At 55.0% G+C, this 15,088-nt stretch overlaps 1 protein-coding gene across 1 annotated transcript; it reads right to left on the reverse strand.

Annotated features, from left to right (window-relative positions):
• Positions 1 to 265: 265 nt before the first annotated feature.
• Positions 266 to 13,419, reverse strand: ADAMTS8 (ADAM metallopeptidase with thrombospondin type 1 motif 8). Its single transcript, XM_015883990.2, has 9 exons — positions 12,629 to 13,419; positions 8,332 to 8,571; positions 8,010 to 8,142; positions 7,565 to 7,732; positions 6,941 to 7,239; positions 6,071 to 6,254; positions 5,682 to 5,854; positions 5,424 to 5,599; positions 266 to 3,714 (listed from the first exon to the last, which is right to left on the reverse strand). Exons 1-9 carry the CDS (start codon positions 13,229 to 13,231, stop codon positions 2,982 to 2,984), a joined length of 2,709 nt encoding a protein of 902 aa, XP_015739476.1. The 5' UTR covers positions 13,232 to 13,419; the 3' UTR covers positions 266 to 2,981.
• Between the last annotated feature and the right edge of the window lie 1,669 nt (positions 13,420 to 15,088).

Here is a 15,088-nt window from a genome sequence, read left to right on the forward strand (position 1 = left end):
AGCACGTTGATTGCTACCGCTGCAAAAAGAAATGTGCTGCTGGCACAGCTTTGCTCGTTGCTTCCGCCTGTTTTGCAGCAGGAGGTCCCAGAGCACAGTGCTGGGGGCCCTGGGCAGGATGCAGCGGTGTCCATCGGTGTGACGCATCCCAGGGTGCTGTATTGCTGCCCACGCTTTAGCACCTTAAAAACAAATTCACCCTTTGTTCAGCTGCTGGAAAGGGAACTAGAAAACAACCTGAGAAAAGCATTAATAAAAGCCAAGAGGCGATAGGCAGGAAACCCTTTATTGAAGAGGTAAAGGCAGAGTCACAACCAGAGTTGCCCTCAAACACAAAGATTCAGAAAATGGTACTTTTCTCCCCTTGCAATGGAAGCCCCGAGCTCGGTTCTGGCTGGATCCATCCTGCAGCTGATGGGATCTGTGCACCCCGAGGGTGACACCGGGGGCTGTCGGGGCCATGCGAGGAGTGATGCTTTGGTGGAGGGACATGGGAGCAGCACGGTCAAACACAGACAGTCTGGTTTTTTGTCTTACGTTTTCTCTCCTTTTCAGACAGCTACTGTACAAAACAAACCAGAAATCTGTAATAAATACACAAGAGGCTCAGTACATTGCTACAATCCTTCACTGAAGGGAAACATATATATACACACATATATATCCTAATATATAACCTCTTTGATAAATCAGCATTAAGGCTACGTGTTGCTATGGGAAGGCAGCAGCAGACCCTATGTCCCCAAGCAGGACCCACCAGCCCCCCAAAAAAAAGCCCCAGAAGGCCCAAACTGAGCAATATTACTGCAGGGAGCCACCAGCTTGCCTTGGCCATGGGTGGGCGCCTGCAGCTGCGCTACAGCATTCCTCCTTTGGCATCCCAGGGGCAAAACAAAGGGCACAGCATGGGGTCTGATGCAGCAGAGAGCTTTTTGCATAGGGGAAGCACTGCAGAGCGAATGTGAAAAGCTGGAGAGGCCTTTGCGGGCTGCAGAGCTCCTGCGCAGGGCTGATACACGCAGACGTTTTCCTTGGCACTGTCTTAGGCTGAAATATCTGCCCCATCCAAAATGGATGCTGCTTGCGCCGCTGGAGAGGAAACACATGCTTGCCTTTGAGTTAAAACCCTCTCAGCTGCAAAGGGGAAAAGAAAACAACCCAGCAAGGCTACATGACTTTAGCATCCAGCTATTTGTTAGAGCGAGAGGCCTTAAATTCCTGGAGATTAATTAGCAGACAGAGAACATTGCCCGAAGGTAGGTCTGAACTGCAGCCCAAGCAGCTCTGGATCCAGACTGCACAGCTGGCTTTTGTTTTTGGCTTTTCTCAAAAAGAGCCCAGCCAAAATGCTCAGCCTCTGCAGTCCTTGGTTCTGCAGCCCTTGGCGTCACCCACAGAGGGGTCTATGTCCCTCCTAGGGGATGGATTTTACAGCACAGCTTCGGCCAGAGCTCTTCTTCCAGCCCCATCTCAGACCTGCACCGTGGGCACAGCAGCAGGGAAGGGTCCAAGTGAATTTTGAAGTGACCTCCAAGCACAGTCTGCATCCCCTCTCCTAAATCTATATCCCATTCCAAAAGTCTGCGTCTCCTCCAAAAATCTGCATCCTTCTCCAGCATCTCCATCCCCCTCCAAAATCTGCATCCATCTCATCCCTGCAGCTGCCCAGATTCACATCTCCATGCAGCAAATGACAGCAGAGCCTCCTTGCAGACAAGGCAAGCTCTCTGCTTGAAAAGCCTCCATCCTGCTGTAACAACGGGGACAAAAGTGATTCCCCCCAAGGCACGGTTTGCAACATGGACCTGCTGTTTGGTCACCTCCACGCTGGCTGAACAATTGCATCATGCTCAGCCCTTCTTACAAAAACTCCCTCCCATCTGCAGTGGAGGATCGAGCAGCTCCTGGACCAACTGCAGCTCCGTGAGGCAGCTTCATTTTGCAAATGGGGAAAGTCAGACCTAGCAAAAAAATCACAAAACATCCTCCCACCGTGCGATGTCAGTGACAAAACATTTGCAAATTCCAGCCCTGCTCCCAAGGCTCCAGCTGCTGCCAGGCAATTGCTTCAAAAGGGGAGAGGTCAGAGAGTGAACAGCATCTGCAGCACGGCCAGAGCGTCTGGGCTGGGAGAGGAGCTGCAGCCCTGCGGGACTCCCGGTTGGAGCTTCCAGCCCCAGATGGAGCCAAAAGCTGGGGTTGAGCATCCTCGTGTGCCCTGGGCTCGAGGGGTTGGGGCTGAGCAGTGACACTGGTTGGGTCTCATCTCCAAAATGAAAAGCACAGCTGGTAAAATGAGCGTGTGGCAGACAGAGCCAAGAGGATGGGAGAGGGGATGTGGGCACAGCCAAATGTCTGCTCCGCAGGGGAGCAAGGACAGCAAGAGGAATTTCACAGCCAGAGCGCTGCAGAGCTTTAATTAATCCTTGGGGCAACCCTGCAAGTGGGAACATGGGTGGGATCAGTTTTATACTGGAGAAATGGAGGTAAGGAGATGCATGTTCCTGGTGGGGCTGCAGCTCAGGGAGGAACAGCAGCTGCGGGGGATGTTTGGAGGCAGAGCTCTGGCACCTCCTAGGTTATAAATCCAGCAGAAGCCACCACGACCGCCTATAGCCCAGCCCTCGGCTCATTCCCTTCCAGCCACACGAGCCACTTATCTCCAGCTGCAAAACCACAACCGATAAAATGCTCAACACACCCACACTGCTGCATGGCAGGGACAGCAACCTGAGCTGCACAACAGCGCTTTTGCAAAGAAGCCCCAGTTTTACCATGCCCCACATGAACCCACAGCCCCAGCCAACCAAAAAGGAAAGAAAGGACACAAAGAAGAGATTCCTCCTTATCTTGCTGCCCTTATTCCCCCCTCTGAGGTAGACGAACCGCTGGACTACCAGCAGCTCTCGTCCTCAAGCAAGCTTGCAGCACGGTGGCACCCAGTGGCCTGTGTCCCCAGCCCTGTGCCCCACTGTCCCCACTCAGCACTGCCGCAGCAGGCAGGTGGCAGTGGCTGGTGGTGGCCCTGGGGAGCTGCATTTCTCCGGGGCGATGACAGTGCCCGTGTAGTGGATGCAGGAAGCATTGCGTGTCCTCACACCCTCGCCACACGTTTGGGAGCATGGAGACCAAGGACCCATGCGCCAGAGAGGGCAGGGGATGTCACCACAGGGTTTGATATCCTCAGGCTTGAGGGCTCGGTCGCAGGTGGCTGAAGGTTGGCCTTCGACATCCCGGCACTCCACCGTCCGCCTCTGCCAGCCAGAGCCACAGGTCTTGGAGCACTCGGACCAGTCGCCCAGCACCCACTGCGAGGTGAGCATCGGGCGGATGATGTTGGCTGACTTCTTCTCTTTGTCCTTCTGCTTGCTGAAGGGGATGTCTTTAGGGATGAAGAAGGTGTACTTGACTTTGGGTGGGAAGACCTCGCTGGCGATGGTCAGCAGTTGGACGGTCAGGGGCTCTGGGAGCTGCCGAAAGCTCTGCAGCCTCTCCAAGGTCGTCATGGAGCCACTGTACTTGAGGATGGTGCCCTTAATGAGGATGTCCTGCTCCATGGCCGAGATGGCGAACTCGCCGTTCAGCAGGTACTTGCCCTCCAAGGTCCTCAGGGCCAGGTAGTTCCCATCATGGCGCACCCCACGGTGGCTGCGCTGCTTGATGTCAATGTTAGTTGCCCCAGCCGGGATGGTGACGATGTCATTGTAGCCGTACCTGCATGGGGTGAGGGGACATGGTTATTTCCCTGGCCTTTCCAAGGGGGATTGTGGCTCTGAAGCCATCTCTCAGTACACAAGAGCACTGCAGAACTGGAAATGCTGCAGTTGTGCCAGATGTGTGCTAGACTGGAAGAATTTACTAAATTAAACACAAAAAAATGAGCAATGCAATCAAACAAATCAGCACAGTTATCAGCCTTGGTAGGAAATTGCATTTTCCCAGCTCCCCTTTGTGTTTGACATGGCTGCAGTGTTTGGCATGAAAAACCAAAATGGCTTTGTTGTTGCTGATGGCACAGAGGGACAGAGCTGGGCGCTGCTGGCACTGCATGCCTTGGCCAGGTGTCACTGCTCAGTTCCAATCAGGAGCCAAACAGTTAACAGCACAGCCAGCTCTGACTGCATTGGTGCCAACTGGAAAGCCTTTCCTAGAAAACAGCAAGAACGAGGGCAGCAAAAATATTGCTCACCACAGGCGGGCATCACTGCACCAGGCAACCCAGGCTCCTCTCAGTTGGGTTGGCAGCCTCATCCTAATGCCAAAAGCTCCATTGGAGGATACTGTGCTGAAGGAGGCTTTTTCTGCAGAGCACGACCCTTGGGAACACTTTGCTTTTCCCTTGGCTCAGGGCTGTGGCCCCACGTGCCCCCAGTGCTGTAATGCTGCCTGGTGACAGTGACAAAATGCCACCTTGGCACCCTGTACCCCCACATGAATCATGTTGTGGAGCTGGCAGGGGGCTCGTGCATTCCCCAGGTTGATGCTGCGGTTGGGAATTATGGTCAGAGTATTTTGGAACAAAGCCTCAGGGTCAAAGCCTGCTCTCAGTCACCCTGGCCTCCATAACCCCGATCTTAATGGGATCTCTTCTTGGCTGTAGCTACCACGCTAATCTCTCTTTAGTCAACCACAAACAATTCATAGGAGAATGGAAGCTCCATTCATCTGGCTCCCTGGAAGGAAACCATTTAGGAAATCTAATTTGACTGAGTGAGTCACCTCGCCGCATGGAATTGGATGTGCCGGGCTTTGTTACTATCTGTTCAGCAAAAGCCTCTGCGGGACGCATTAACTCCAGCTCCATGACAAAGAAGCAAAGATTTTGGGCAACAGAAAGGGCTGCCCACATCCCGGGACCTCATGGAGCTGAGGGTTTTTGATATTCCTAGTCAAGGGGAACAAGAGGGGGATGGTTTCCTGAGCATCGCGCTGGTTTGCAGCAGAGAGAAGCAGGAACGGGTTTTGCTGCACAAGAGCAAAATGCACCACGTCAAACACGCAGCTCGCCCTTCTGCATCACAACACCTTTCAGAGCTGCGCCCTGAGCAGCACCGTGCAGACACAGCAGAGCAGCACAGTGGGGACGCGTGGGGTCGGTGCAGGGGAGCCCAGCTGTGGAAATGCTGCCTCTGCTCTTTGCTAAGCCCTGACTCGATCTCGTTTCCTTTGCGGCAAGCGTAGGAAGCGCTTACGCAGACGTTGGGCTTTGTGAACATCTGCCCAGCACCCCCAGGCTGCCTGCAGGCACGGAGCGAGCAAAGCTCCCCAGCCAGATGTTGCCGGGTCAGGAGCTCTGCAGAGCCAAAGCAAGCTTTTCCAATCACAGCCTCAAGAGGAACAAATGTCTCTGTGCTCCCTTCCTACAGCCCGATGCTGCTTTTCCCCCCGCCCATCTCCACAGACCTCTCTCCCCTGTGCCTTACTTGGATCGGTTGAGGGAGCCGGATATTTTCCTGCAGGTTGAGCCGTTGCCGCCGCACACCCCACACTTGTCCAGTTTCTTGGAGGATCCAACAATGTGGTCGCAGCCAGCCTTGATGCACTGCCCATGCACGCAGATGGACAGGGTCTCCGGACCACACAGCGTCCCATCTATCACCTGGGGAGAGTGGACAGGGAGCATTACAGGAATTTGCTGGGAATAAAGATGGATGTTGGGAACTGACATTGTGATATCTTACTTTGGGCTCAAAGACTTTAAACTCACTCCTTCCCCTGGCTCGGCAGAAGAGCTTGCAGCGGTCCCGGGGGGACACCCCGGCGTACTTGGGGACCCACTCCAGCCGGTTCCCCTCCAGATCAGTGAAGTTGTAGCTGTTGTACTTCTCACACTGCTGTTCTCGAAAGCTCTTGCCTAAAAGGAAAGGCAAAAGAATGACCCAAAAGCTTTGTGCTGCGAGTAAGGAGCTCTCATCTTCCTCAGCGGAGATGTGGGAGAGACGTGAGGATGGTGGAAGCATGCAGAGAAGAAGATGCTTGTATCCAACAGACTGCAGGGCAATCACAGAGTGCAGGAAAAAAGCATGGGGAGGGGATGAATGTGCCTTTGGGAACAGCAAGAAGGGCTTACCGTCCTGTGGGCACTCATCTGTATGGCACGACTGGTAGCGGGTGCGCTGACCCTCGCAGTAGCGGCCGCCGTGCTGGGGCCGGGGATGGTCACAGTGGCGGTGGGAGAACTGCACGCCGCCACCGCACGTCCGTGAGCATGAACCCCATGGGCTCCATTCACCCCAGCCTCCATCCACCGCCGGCTGCAAGAGGCCACGAGAGGCTGTGAGGGTGGAAATAGTGCAACCATCCCCCATATCCCCTCCCCGTGCCGCGAAACGAGGCCCTGATCCAGCAAAGCACTTAAATGCGTGCTTTGCACGAAGCTACTGGCGGCGTGCATGGGCTCGTGTGTTGGAAGCCTGCAGTTTGCTGACTGGTTCAGGAATTGCTGCTAATTCCTCCAGTAAAACAACGCAAATAAATCAGTTTAATCAGAGTTAATTGCAGAACTGCTTGCTGCATCTAGGACAGGCCTGGTGCTACAATACTCTATGAGCTCTGCCCTGGTTTTGGCTGGGAAAGAGTTAATTTTCAACTCAGTGATTGGTATGATGCTGTGTTTTGGATTTAGGAGAAAAACAATGTGGATGTGCTGCACAGAGCCAAGGACCTTTCACTCCTTGTGCTGCCCTGCCAGCAAAGGGGCCGGGGGGGAAGGGATGAGGAGCTGGGAGGGACAGAACTGAGACAGCTGACCCAAACCAGCCAAAGGGATGTCCCATAACACACAGCACCATGCTGAGCAATAACAGTGAGGGGAGCTGGCTTGGGGAGTCACCAGTGCTTGGGCATCAGTCAGCAGGTGGTAAACATATATATATATATATATAAATACACAAATACAGAGAGGTGCAACCCCATCCCTCCAACCCCAGTCCTGCAGTACCTGGGGCTGCAGTGCATCCTGTGGCAGGCAGGCTCCATCCCAGCACAGCCCACCGCCCATGCAGGGGGTGCCGTCAGCCCAGGGCAGGCTGCCATTCTTGGTGTGGCACAGCGGCTCCCCACTGCTGGTCCTACACCACAGCTGGGCACAGATATCCTCCTCCGTGGTGTTGGGGCAGTGCTGGAAGTCTTTGCCAAAGATCTGCTGGCACTGCTGGTCCAAGCTGTACAGGGCCCCTTGGCCGGGCAGCTCCGAGGGCAGGGAAAGGGCTTGAGCTGGGGCGTCAAGCAAGCAGTCACCTGCAAGCAGCAGGGAAGGGCATGGATCAGGATGGAGGTACACCAGGGTTTGGTCCCATGGGTGACACAAAAAGAGGACACCAAGATGTGATGGATGCTCCATCCCTGGAGATATCCAAGGTCAGGCTGGACCAGGCACCGAGCATCTGATCAAGCTGTAGGTGTCCAGGAGTTGGACCAGACCCCTTTCAAATCAAACAGTTCTAAGATGATGAGGGGACAGAACTCAGCCTGTGTCCAACTGAACCCCCTTCACCCTCTAGAGATCGTAAAGAGCCCAAGCAATCAAGTAAAATGCTTTAAATTCTGCCGAGCTGAGCCTTACCATGCCCTCCATCCAGGAACTCAGTGAGGTACATGGCACTGCATGGGGACCAGGGCTGGCTCTTGTTCAGGTGGACAAAGAGTGGGGCCATCATATGGTGCTTGCCCAGGGGCCCAAAGACCCGCTCGCAGGTCTTGGAGTCATCATGGGGCATGCTGAGCACATGGCCTGCAGAGCAGAGAGCATCTCGTATTAGTTGTCAACCTTTTCCCATCTCTGCAAACATTATTTGCTTCCAGAACAGAAGCAATCATAAAATCATAAAGGTTGGAATTGACCACTACAATCACTGAGTCCAACCATCAACCCACCACCACCATGCCCACTAAACCAAATCAAGCAAACTAGTTAGCGAGTCAGCACTGCAGAGGGTGATAACCAGAGCAGAGATGCTGACACTGGGCTAAAAAAGAAAGCAGGAAAGCTCCACAAGGGCACACATTACCCAGCTCGTGAGCCAGCGTGTAGGCAGCCTGCAGTCCCTCATCCTCGATCACCGAGCAGCTTTTGTTGCGGTCACACATGGTGCCAATATCCGCCACCCCCAGCGTGTCACAGCCTTGATGCCCACAGAAATCCTGTTGGGAGGCAGCACCCAAGGAGGTTGAGGCAAACCAAAATTCCACATCCTAAACACACTAAACTCCTGAATTGGCTTTATTCGTGCCAACTGGAAGCTCCATCCCTTGCAATAGGAGCTCTCCTCTCCCTCTGGGCTACCTCAAAACCCCATCTCCCCCAGCGTCCATCCCCAGGGACCCCCAGACCTGTCGGGTGAGCAGGATGGCAGTGTCATAGTGCTCGGCGTGCCGGTCGCTGGGCGGGTTGTGCTGCTTCTGCCAGCTGCAGAAGTTGCGTAGGGTGAGGCCACCATTGTCCGACACCTCCGGCCCTGCTGCCTCCTCATCCACCACCAGCACCTTCACCACCACCAGGTTGATGGCATTCTTCAGGCTGGGGTGCTTGTAGATGCGAGCTGCCATGGACATCAGGGTCAGGACGTGGTTCTGCAAGAGGGGAGAAAGCTGGGGTGAGATCTCTACAAAGGGGTGTGGTGTACCTGCCACCTTCTCTTATTTTTGTATGATCATAAAATCATTTATGTTAGAAAAGACCTTTAAGGTCATCAAGTCTGACTGTTAACCTACCTAACTTTACTAAGGAAGGAGAAATCAAACCCACTTATGGAGCCTACCACATTGAAACAGTCATACATTCCCTTAGGCTGAACAGCAACTGGGTGTTGCCATTCCCATATATGATGCTGTGCACCCCATGCCTGCAGGAGCCATAGGCACAGCTGTGTCACTCCACTTTCTGCCCTCCACACCCAGCACCACCACTCTTTAAAGACAGTTCTGGGCCATGCAGAGCAGCCCACAAGACCAAGCCATGCGTTGCCCCTTCCCACCACAGCCTCAGCTCCTGAATGGGGCTGCAACTGTGGGGCTTCCCACACCAAGGCTTTGCCCAGCAGCATCCTCCACTCAGCAGCTGAACAGCCGGCGATGACTTCATACATCAAATGCGCCAGCACCGTTCCGGCTGATGTAAACATCTTATCAGAGCATCGAAATTCCTCTTCTCCTTGGCACGCGTTAACAGACCCGCGGTCATGAGAAAAAAATGCACGATTACACAACAGTGAGTGTTGTGAAAGAGAAAGTGGCTTCTCTCGTCCCCAGACAGATTGCCCGCCTGTCTCGCTGCAGCACCAGCACTGCACTGCGCTGCTGGGAGCCCTGAGAGCTCTCAAATGGGATCAGGAGCACATCCCTGGAACCTTCCCATCAGCAGATGTTTTGCTTCAGCAAATGCAGCTGAAGCCTTCCTTGGGCTGCGACACAACAGCGGTCCCAGCGAGGCTGGTGGGAGCACAGCAGACTTTATTTAGACTGGCCAGTGCTCCATGACATGGCCCACATCCCAGCCAAAACATGCAACGAGTGTCATGGAGAAGTCACCATACAGATGGGGTCCCTGTGAGTGCAACCACTTGGACTCAAACAACTGAAAAAGACCTTTGGGATCCACAATCCCAACCCACTCCACCATGCCCACATCCCCCAGTACCACATCCCCATGGCTCTGGAACACCCCCACTCCCTGGGTAGCCATACAGTGCAGCACTGCTCTTCCAGAAGATACATTTCTCCTTAAATCCAACCTCTTCAGGTTGCTGCAGGGGATGAGGGATTTGTTTATCCCATGGGTGACCTACCTATAAGTAGCATAAAGTGTTCCCAAAATTACCCGCTGGAGCTTCCATAGCCCCAGATGTAACTGCAGAGTTATGCCAAGCCAAGGTATTATTCCAGCAGTGGGAATGGGGAGCTCAGAAAACACCCACCCACCTGCCCTTCATCTCCAAAGCTCCAGAAAGAGCTGGAAGGATGGAAAGTGAACCGAACGAACAGCTATTTAGCGCAGATTAAAAGGTCAGATCCACTTGTTCCACCATCTGGTGTCTATTTATACCCATCTTCAGACTGAGTAGGATCCTGCTGGGTTTTGGGTGGCTGCTGCAGTGCTTTGGGGAGAGCAGCAGCACACCTGCATCTCATTGCTGCGGCCAAGGGCTGGGAGCTGGGGCTGAACACGAGCCCTTTGGCCCCATGTTTAGGCTCAGCAATGAAAAAATAAATAAGACAGAGCACGGAGAACCAAAGCGGTTGCTTAGAACTTGCCAGCATTGAAAGATTTCACTTTCCAATACAGCCTCTCGCAAAATCCCTACTTACATGGGAGAAAACATGCTTAGACACTATTACTGTGGTATGCACATGATGGTCCAACACCCATACAGGAGGGCAGCAGGGTGCAGCTCCCTCCCAGCTCCCAGCAGGACCAACAGCAGGAGAGCTGCTGCGCCCAGCTTGGAGTGAAGCTGTGGGTTTGTTTGTTTGTTCATAAGGTCACCTTCTTGATTTCCCCTCCCTGGAAACCAACAGTTTTGCAAAGGGAAAAGAAACGCTGAGATTTCTGGAGCACAGAAAGACAGAAGGAAGAAAACACATGGAAAGGGTTCCCAGCTATTGGAAACAATGCACACAGACAGTCCAGTCTGCTTTCCTGCCCCAAAATATCTGCTTGCAGCCCCCCAGCTCGGATACCCTGCAAAATAAAGGCCTTTGCCTCCAGGCCACGCTGTCAGCAGGTCTGAACATCACAGAGGTAGCAGCAGGACCCTGGCTGTGGTCAGCAATCCCACGTGCTGGTCCTAGAGAGAAGGGATTGCAACAACACTCCTAAAAACCTCATAAATCTGCCTGCAAAAACCACAGAAGTCAGGAGAGGAATCCCAGCTTAATCAGCCCGACCCAGTTTTGCTGTGCTCCCCCACGTGCCGGCCCTTTACAGCAGGGGTTGCAGATTCCTTGCTTGCAAAGTGAGCGGCCGGCAGCCATCCGTCTGCAGGGGGAGGCTTAGAGAACATCCCATCTGAACCCAAGAGATGAGAGAAATCCCACTGCAAGAATCCAGCCCCGCTGCCAACTGGCTGGGGATGCTGCAGGCACTTCCATAACTGTGTGCTGTTGTAGATGTCCCAGCATTGCTCTGCAGGTGCACAGCGAGGAAACAGCCCCTGCAGCACCTCCTGCCTCTGCTCCCAGCTCTCCCCAACCCCATTTCTTGCAATCCTCAGCCCCGATCCCAAATCTCAGCCCTGGTTTTGCTGCCACTTTGTAATTTCCTCCTGCTTTGAGTATCAGTTCTGCCTCCATCAAGCTCTTGTTATCTAAATTAGGTTAACAGCTGAGTTATAATGGCTCAATCCATGACACAGATTGATTAAAAATAAATCACTAATAGCATTTCCCTAATAACAGAATGACATTGATTGTAATTTGCAATGCTTGAATACATCTCATGGTGACTATCTTCTACTTGATCTCTTACAGCTTATGCAAGAAACTAACAGGGCGTGCAAACAATGCTTGTGACCTTCAATAAATATTCAGCGATTTAAGTGTGGTTACGGGAAGAGAAGTCACAGCAGAAATATGAAGGGGTGCTTTGGACTCAACATTCCCACTGCCTGGGCATCTCCTCATCACCAGCACTTGTTGGCTCCACAGCCCCGGGTGCTTCAAGGAGTAACAAGCAGCTGTTCAGACACTGGAGTTGGGTCTCTCTCCTCTTTGTGTTGCTGAGATCAAAATCTTAGGGGAGAAACCCACACCGTAAGAGCTGCCACATGACTGGGAAGGTTTTCACCCCAATCCTTAAGTGTTTCCACTCTGCCCATCCCAAGTGTTATCTCTGAAGCACTCGGAGATGCTGCAAAGATATTTTGCCTTCAGGGACAAAGAGGGGATGGGGAAAAAGGGAACTGATGGGAGAAATGGAGGGAGACCTGAAGGAAGAAAAGGACAAAGTGGCAAAGCCACGATGCCAAAGTGCAGGTGATGGTTTCAGGTGCTCCAGCTGCAAGGATTCCTCCACCTGCCCCGTACCCAAAGGTACCCTTTGCAGCGCTGCAAAGTCCCGTAGCCTCCGCTCGCCTGCAGCAGGTGGCTCGGGCTCAGGGCTGCGCTATGCATGGGCTGCCTGTGAGCACGGAGCTCAGCGCATCACTCGGCAGCGCGGCTCCGACCCGACGGGAGGAACGGCTTTAAGACCCTCTGTCCCACCGCCGCGGGGACACGGGGTAGAAGGGGCATCGCCGTGCTGCTCCCCGGGGTGGGTGCTGGGTTTGCAATGGATCCCTCAGACACCGAACCCCTCCTCGTGGCCTCTGCTCTGCGTGTTAAGGGGTTGTAGACCCCTCCGGGAACCGAGTGGGAGCACGGCGAGCTTGGGAGAGGGGACGGGAGAAAAAGGGAGGGGGACAGGAGGGAACAGATGCGATTGAGGGGCACAGGCAGGAGGTGAAGAGAGGCAGCGGGGAAGGAGACACAAGGGGGGACAGATGCGGTGGGAACAGGGACTCGGACAAGAAAGGACTGGGACAACAGGAACGGATGGGGGAGAAAATCACCCCCCGGAAGGATAGAATCAATGGGGAAAAGTAAGCAGCGGAGGGATGGGGACAGGAGGAGCCACGGGGCCAGCAGCCCTTACCTCCACGTCCTCCCCGTAGAATCGCACCATGGACGCATCGGCCACCAGCAGCGTCTCCACGTAACGCGCCTCGGACACGAAGCGCCGGGTTCGGCGGAGCGGCCGCCCGGGAGCAGGAGCGGGATCGGGCCGGGGCTGCGCGGGGGTCGGGGCGGCGCGGCGCTGGAGGCGGTGCGGGCGGCGCCAGGGCGGGCCGGGAACGGGCGAACCGAGAGGCTGCAGCGCGTACGCCGCCCCGTCGAGCAGGAAGGAGGCGCGGAGCCCGGCACCGCAACGGCTGAGCACGGCGGGAGCGTCGGGGCGCCCGTCGACGGTCCCGGCGTAGAAGCAGCCCCGCCGAGGAGCGGCCCGAGCCGGCGGCCGGCGGCCTCCCAAGCGCTGCAGGCGGAGGCGAGGGGCGAGGAAAGAGGCGTCGGGTCGGAGGCGAAGCACGACGGCGCGGCCGAAGGCGGCCAGGCGCAGCGCCAGCTGACCCGGCGGAGCGGGCAGGCGGGCGGGCAGCAGCGGCTGCGCCTCCCGAGGCGGCGGAGGCAGCGCCCAGGCGTGGCACAGCAGCAGCAGGTGGAGCGGAGCCCGCCCGCCCAGCAGCGCCCGCCGCCCCATCCCGGCCCCGCCGGGCTCCCGACCCTCCGCCCCGCGCTGCCTCCCCCGCAGCCTCCGGGCCGGCTGCGGAGCCCGCTGTATTTATACTTTCTCCCCCGGCTTTGACATAAGAGGTTTATTTTTGATCTCTCGCTGTTCTCCCCACTCCCCTCCCCTGCCAGCCAGAGGCCGGGGGAGGAGGAGAAGTGAAAGAGAAAAAAAAAAAAAAAAAAAGAAGAAGAAGCAAGGGGAAAAAAAAAGCACTTTTGGATGGGGTTTGAGGCCAATCAGGCGCCGGGAGCCCCGCCTGCCTCCAAGTGTCAACTTCAGCCTGTTACTCTCCCAGCATTAACCCCTTCAGGACAACCTCTGCCCGCCCGCTCGAGGTCCTGCCCCGGCCTGGGGTCGTGCTGCCGCTTTCCCCCCACCACGAGAGGCGTTACACCGGGGTGAGCCCTCCCCCAGCTCCACGGGTGTCCCGTCTGTGCTCCTCGGGACGCGGCTCCGAAGCACGAGGCCTTTGCCATCTGCAGAGCATCTCTGTGCAGCCTGCGGGGCTGGAGGTGCCTGAGGAGAGCTGGCCCCGAGGTTCCCACGTCCTTTGCTCTGCCAGGGATGGAGCTGCGGGCCCCAGGGGAGCTCCAGAAGTGACAGACACGGAGGTTTCTGTGCCCCAACAGCTGGGTCCACATGGGCTTTCCTCGGGCTGGGACAAAGCAATGGGCTAAATCAGACTGGTGGAAAATGCTTGGGAGAATGAAGCACTGCAGCCAGCTCCTGCTGTCCGTTTGGAGGAAGCGTGACTTCATTAAAAACCCATCTCTCCCCCTTTCAGAACTGTTGGTTTTTTCTATCTCCACATTCACATTCCCTTGCAGTCAGTATGAAGGTCTCAGACCAGGCAGAACTGTCCCTTGTACAGAGGTGACAATAGTTGGGATATGGGCCGATGCACATTGTCCCTGGCTGAGAACCCGCTTAGCACCAGGAACAACTCACTGTAATGGAGCAAGGGAAATTACTGCTTGTATGGATTACTCCTTCTTTCCTCCTCATCTCTCCTTCCCCATTAGTTCATGAGATTCCTGGCCTCCCCGTGCAGCACAGAGACATCCCGGGATGTCCCTGCTGCAGTCTGGGGGTGGCACATCCCATCCTGCTCCATGTCCTCATTTTTGCTTATTTTTTGTTTGTTTGGGGTTTTTTTTGTCCTCAGTTTAATCCTAAAAAGATCCAAATCCAAATGGGTGAAGCAGCATCGCAGCTTCCTGGGAATTCTGCTTTCCTGTGGCTGGGAAATTGCTCCTGGCCACTGCAGGCAGCGCTCCCTCTACACGAGGATGTATTTACATCTGTTTTGCTATTATTGTCTCCACTTAAAAGCCGCAGCCCTACCTATATAGTAAACAGAGGCTCCGAATAGCAGCACTCCCTGGGGCCAAGGCTCTGATTGCTTCTTGTCTTTTTCAAGTGTGGTTTTCTGCTGCTGTAGGAGGGGAAGGGAGGAAAGAAATACAACCTATGGTGTGCTTCAGTCTGGGACATCTCTGAGAGGCTGCATATCAAACGTGCTTCCCCAGCACTCGGCCTTGGCTGCTCTCCCCCAGCCGCCCGGCTGCAGCTGGAGGGGCTTTGTCATAGTTCAGATTTGTATTTGAAAATCAGCAGAAAAGCACAAATCTGGACCAGCAGCCAAAAACGAGCCATGCCTCTGTCTCCTCCGGCCCCAAAGCTGCTTTAGGAGCCTGCTGACAGCCAGGCTTTGCTGCAGGAAGGCAGAGGGGTGCCCCTGTGCTGAACTAGGCCAGGTAAGGCTGCAGGCGATGCAGGGCACGTCTCTCCAACAGGATGCAATTTATTCCCTGCTTTCCTCTCTCA

This window comes from Coturnix japonica, chromosome 24, assembly GCF_001577835.2.
Source record: "Coturnix japonica isolate 7356 chromosome 24, Coturnix japonica 2.1, whole genome shotgun sequence".
NCBI lineage: Eukaryota > Metazoa > Chordata > Aves > Galliformes > Phasianidae > Coturnix > Coturnix japonica.

Bases quoted from the DNA above. Each gene is read 5' to 3' on its own strand.
- ADAMTS8 (XM_015883990.2), bottom strand. From the start codon at position 13,231: ATGGGGCGGCGGGCGCTGCTGGGCGGGCGGGCTCCGCTCCACCTGCTG. The intron at 8,572-12,628 runs GTAAGGGCTGCT...CCCCTCTTGCAG, and splicing joins TCTACGGGGAGGACGTGGAG to AACCACGTCCTGACCCTGAT. The intron at 5,600-5,681 runs GTAAGATATCAC...CACTCTCCCCAG, and splicing joins TTAAAGTCTTTGAGCCCAAA to GTGATAGATGGGACGCTGTG.